The sequence below is a fragment of the Microtus ochrogaster genome, unplaced genomic scaffold (assembly GCF_000317375.1).
Source record: "Microtus ochrogaster isolate Prairie Vole_2 unplaced genomic scaffold, MicOch1.0 UNK43, whole genome shotgun sequence".
Taxonomy (NCBI): Eukaryota; Metazoa; Chordata; class Mammalia; order Rodentia; family Cricetidae; genus Microtus; species Microtus ochrogaster.
Genome location: NW_004949141.1, coordinates 2,876,731 through 2,882,385, shown reverse-complemented (window position 1 = coordinate 2,882,385; position 5,655 = coordinate 2,876,731). Strand labels below are relative to the sequence as shown.

General features: G+C 46.2%; 1 protein-coding gene across 1 annotated transcript in view; it reads left to right on the top strand.

Annotated features, from left to right (window-relative positions):
- Positions 1–5,323, top strand: part of Liph (lipase H) — a 45,981-nt gene extending 40,658 nt beyond the window's left edge. The window contains exons 11-12 of the mRNA XM_005369012.1: positions 3,488–3,661; positions 5,245–5,323. Coding sequence (XP_005369069.1) covers positions 3,488–3,661; positions 5,245–5,323 — 253 coding nt within the window. The remainder of the gene's footprint in view (positions 1–3,487; positions 3,662–5,244) is intronic.
- Positions 5,324–5,655: the final 332 nt, after the last annotated feature.

Below are 5,655 nucleotides of genomic sequence, written 5' to 3'. Positions count from 1 at the left end.
GACTCTCACTCACGGGCTGGCCCTGTCTCTTCCTCACCTTTGCTTTCTTCCGGTGCAATAGGTGCAGTGGCTTTCTTCCCTTTCTCCCTCCCTTCTTTACCTCTTCCTGCCCTCCCTCCTCTTTCCTCTTTTGCGTGCCCTCCCTGTCTCTCTTACTTGTTTTCACTTTTCTTCCTCCTCTTTTTATTTTCAGCAATTAAATGTTTAAAATTAAAAACCACTCTTGCCTTCTGCGAAAGTTCAAGCCGTGAAGTTCTGGTCAGAGTGCTGATTTAGCTGCACAGGTGGAACGCACTTGTAATCACAGTGACTTGGGAGGCAGGGTCAGTAGGACTGTGGTGAGCATGAGGCTAGCCTAGGCTACACAGGGACGGTAAGACCAGCTGGCCTCATACAGTGGGACCTGGTTCAAAACCCAAAATGGGCATTGGAACGATGCTCAGAGGTTAACAACACTGGCTGCTATTGCAGAGGACCCAGGCCCAGTTCCCAGCATCCATGCAGCAGCTTATAACCATCCACAACTCCAGGTCCAGAGCAGTCAATGCCCTCTCCTGTCCTCCAGAGGTGTCAGGCATGCACACAGACAGGCATGCAGGCAAACGCCCCATACACATAACTACAGCACCCCCCAAAAAGAATGTGTAGACTTAAGCATTTCACAGTGTGTGTTTTTGTGTGTATGTATCCATCACTCAGAACTTTAATCATACGCCATAAAGGCATATAATTATGATTGGCAATAAAAATCATCTGAATTTAAAAACATAGAGGAATATACAACATAAACATGTAAGTTTATGCTAAGGAGTTCTTGACACATTCTGTTTCTCTTTTGTTTTAAAGATTTACTTATTATGTATGTATGCCTGCATGCCAGAAGAGGGCACTAGATCTCATTACATACTGTTGTGAGCCTCTATAAGGTTGCTGGAAATTGAACTCAGGACCTCTGGAGGAGCAGCCAGTACTCTTAACTGTCGAGCCATCTCTCCAGCCTCTCAGATTCTGTTTTTAAAACGTCTTATTTTTTTTTGAAAAAAACAAAAACAACAACAACCAAACCACCCACATTTTATTAAACAGTTCTTGGGCAAGTGGTCCTGGGTTGTAAAAGAAAGCAGGATGAGCAAGCCACGGAGAGCAAGCCAGTGAGCCGTGTTCCTCTATGGCTTCTTTCTGCCTCTGTTCCTGACTTGCAAAGATCCTGCCTTGAGTTCCCTCGGTGATGGGCTGTGAGCATATGTGTAAGCTAAATACATCCTCTCCTTCCCAAGCTGTTTTCGGTCATTTCTATCACAGCAACAGGAAACAAACTAGGGCAGTGCCTTTAAAGATGCATCTTGCATTTACAATGGTCACTTTCGGTTACTGGATGAAGGGTGTGGCACACAATGCTTGAACGATTTCTAGACCAGACCCTATGACGTGCTGCTACCATGTGCTCTATGTATGAAGAAACTGTGGCTAGGGAGCTGAGTGGTTGGGTCAGTGCTGCACACCTAGTCAGTGTGAGTGCGGCGGGGGCAGCAGGCCTGCCCACCAAGTACCTACATCACTCTGTGAAGGAGTTTACTCCTCCCACGGAGCTACCCACCCCCGCCTCCTTGCACTGGAAGCTTGTGAGTAGTTGTGTTTTTCAGAGTTCCCCACTGACTTGTTTCATAGCCCCATGTCCACAGAGGGCTAGTGTTTTCTGGAAGGACAACAGCAGGAAGGTCTTCATGAGGAAGACTAGCCTCAGGTGTATGGGCTGTGGATTAATGTGAGGGAACCTGAACAGATCTAACCTAGAATACTGACTTTCAGAATACACCGCACCTAAGGGGTCTGGAAGACTCTGTGTGGTCACACACAGGAAGCGGGCAGGGCAGGGCTCTGACTAGATCCATGTGTTCATGCCAGCAATGCTTTCATGTTTTCCTTACATGCACCTGAGAACTTTGATTTTTACTAAGGGAATCTTGATCAAGTGTGAATGAATCCCTAAATTTGAATTTTATAAAATAGCTTTTTGTTTGTTCTGGGACAGGGCTTCATGTAACCCAAGCTGATTTTGAACTCACTAAGTAGTCCAAACCGGCCTTACCTTCTTGCCTTCACATCTCAATTAAGATCAAGGCCTTGCCCCAGTGAGTTGGCTCAGTGGGCAAAGTCAATTGCTGCTAAGCCTGATGACCTGTCATGGTGGAAAGAGAAAACCGACTTCCCCCACAAATTGTCCTCTGACCTATGTTACGTCATGCAAGTGTGCACCATACACAGAGATAAAGAGGGTGAGATAGACTGACAGACAGGCAGGCAGGCAGGCAGACAGATAGACAGATGGATAGATACATGACAGATAGATGGATGGATAGATAGATAGATGATAGATAATAGATGGTTAGATGGATAAATACATGACAGATGGATGGTTAGATACATGATAGATAGATGATAGATGGGTAGATAGATAAATAAATAGATGGATAGATAGATAAATTATAAATGTAACTGAAAACAAGTGTCCATTAAGAGCTAAACTTTAAGAAAGAGAAAAGACAAACATAACAAGGTGACCTTAGCCAGGCATCATGCTAAGACCTGTAGTATCTGGAAAGTTGGGCTGGAGGATTGCAAATTCAAGGACCACTTAAGCCAGGGAGCGAGTTGAAGGTAGGCTGGGCACCTTCGTAAAATCCCGTCTGAAAGACAGACGTCAAAAGCAGACTTCGGAGGTTCAGTGGCAGACAGCTTGCATGAATGGCTCAATGGGTTTGATCTCCAGTACTGGGAGGGAGGGGAAGGAAGAGAAAATTGGAGCCTTAACATCTTTACTGCTTCTTTTACATTCCATTTTTTTAAGGGGTGAAAGAATATGGAGTTAGAATTAATGTCTGATCCCAATTTTGTTGGTAATATCCAATATATCATAATTGGAAATCCCTGGTCCTCAGACATCTCTGTCTGGGGAGGTTCAGCACTGTTCTTATTCCTCTGGGAAGCTGGGAAAGCAAGCTACAGATAACTGACGAGCACCCTGGGTTTGGGGCGATGGGCTGGCTCCACACATATGTCTCAGATTGGGATTAGGGGATCACACAGGTGTTTGTTACCCTAGCCCCACTGGAATCCCATCCAAGGCTTCATGGAGTGTGGCAGGGCTGGAAGAACTCTGAGCTGGGTTTCATCTCCACACGGCCGCATACAAGCTCTGTCACATGGAGAGCCTGGATTCCACAAGCAGTTGTGGGGATGTGCTGGAAATTCTGACACCGTCTTGACCACAATAGTCAGGCAGAGTAGCATGCTTACCCAGTGTCACTTTGGAGGTCAGTAGCTTCATTTAGGCAGTTCTATGGACTCAGGGGCCTTCGCTCACAGAAGTCAGCTTGTGCAGGCAGAGGGACCGAAGGGTCACCTGCTGGGTAGACGCGGAGGCTGGAAGCAGCTTTCTCTCATTAGCAATCTACGTTCATTTTGAAATGCCTTTTCTTCCTTCCAGTGAACCATCGACCTTTCAAAAGTACCATCAAGTGAGTCTGCTTGCAAGATTTAATCAAGATCTGGAGAAAGTGGCAGAAATGTCCTTGCTGTTCTCCACAGGGTCTGTAGTAGGTCCAAAGTACAAGCTCAGGGTCCTGCGAGTGAAGCTGAGGTCGCTGGCGCATCCAGACAGGTGAGCCACAGGCAGGCGTGGCAGTTCTTGCTACCTAGCTTCCTTCTCTATTCCTTCCTCCTACCCCCACCCTCCCTTCCTTCCATTTTTTATGAGACCGGATCTTATGATGTAGCCCAGGCTGGCCTCAAACCTGTGGCAATTCTCCTGCCTTAGGTTTCAAAATAATGAATTTCTTTTACTTAAAAATTTAGGGTACTTGCTGGACGGTGGTGGCACATGCCTTTAATTTCAGTACTCAGGAGGTAGAGTCAGGCAGATCTCTGTGAGTTCGAGGCCAGCCTGGTATACAAGAGCTATTTCCAGGACAGGCTCTAAAACTAGAGCAAAACCCTGTCTTGAAAAACTAAAAATCAAAAAAAAAAAAAAAATTAGGGTACTGTGCCAGGCAGTGGTGGCACACACCTTTAATCCCATCACTCAGTAGGCAGAGGGAGACGAATCTCTGTGAGTTCAAGACCAGTGTGGTCTACAAAGTGAGTTCTAGAACAGCTATGACTGTTACATAGAGAAATCCTGTTTCAAAAAACAAACAAAAATTTAGTGTACTAAGAAAATGTTTAGCAATAAAAGATTCTTTATAAGGTATTCACTTTATCTTACAACAGGGCCTTTAATTAATTGATCAATTAATTTTTTTTCTGGGCCTGGTAATGTAGGTCCATATTCCTAGCTAATCTGGAAACTGTGTGTCAAGGGGATCAAAAGTTTAAGGACTGAGGAGTTCAAGCCAAACTGGGAAACTCGTCTAGACACTGTTTCAAAAACAAAAAAGGAAGAACCAGGGAGTGGTGGCTTCTAATCCCAGCACTTGCAAAGTAGAGGTGGGAGGATTGGGAGTGGAAGAGAGGACTTGGGTTGGATTCCTAGCACCCCTGAGGTACCTTACAGACATCTAGAAACTGTAGTTAAAGGGGAATCTGATGCTCTCATCTGACTTCCACAGGTACACAGCATGCCCACAACATGCACACAACATGCACGAAAGCCTAACACTCATACACATAAAATAAAATCCGTTTTTTTTTTCAAGGCAGGGTTTCTCTGTGTAACAGCTCTGGCTGTCCTGGAACTCACTACATAGGCCAAGCTGGCCTTGAACTCACAGAGATCCTCCTGCCTCCATCTCCTGAGTGCTGAGATTAAAGGCATGCACCACCACCACCACTGGGCTGTAAAATAAATTTATAACATTTCTTTATAACAGAAAGAGTGGAGTAGAGTTAAATGAGACTCCACACCCTGCTTGCTTTCTTTTCTTTTTTTTTTCTTTTTTTTGGTTTTCGAGACAGGGTTTCTCTCTGGTTTTTTGGAGCCTGTCCTGGAACTAGCTCTTGTAGACCAGGCTGGTCTCGAACTCACAGAGATCCGCCTGCCTCTGCCTCCCGAGTGCTGGGTTTAAAGGCGTGCGCCATCACCGCCCGGCTCACACCCTGCTTTCTTGTGTGTGACTTCCGTCCCTAGCCATTTGCCTGTTGGTTTGAAGCAAGTGCTCTGCAACACGCCCCCTCCCCCCCTCCCCCGTATCAGGGGGCTTCCCTGCCTAGACTAGGGGCTAACAGGGCTCTTTTTGCTTTCCCCAGGCCTCACTTGTGTAGGTATGATCTTGTCCTTCTGGAAAATGTTGAGACGTTCTTCCAACCTATTCTGTGCTCCAAGTAGCAGGAGTAACTCCTGCAGGACTCGTGGGCAGCGGTGACGTCAGGATCTCTACTGCTAAGGCTCTTGCTGCCTCACCCTACTTCGTTCTGAAGACTCCAAAAGCACGGGGGGAAAAAAAACCCAAGTTTATTTTCGGCAGTGTCCCATCATGGATGTCACATCACAAAATGTCAAACAAACTGCGATTATGAAACAGCACTGGGAAGGGAGCCCCTAACTAGGGCAAGACAGAAATAGCTGGGCTCCCAACAGCAGAGCGCTCTGTTGGGCCCTGTCCTGGGGCCTCGTTTGTTCTGGACTGTCAGTTCTGCTGCCTGTCATATCACACCCTC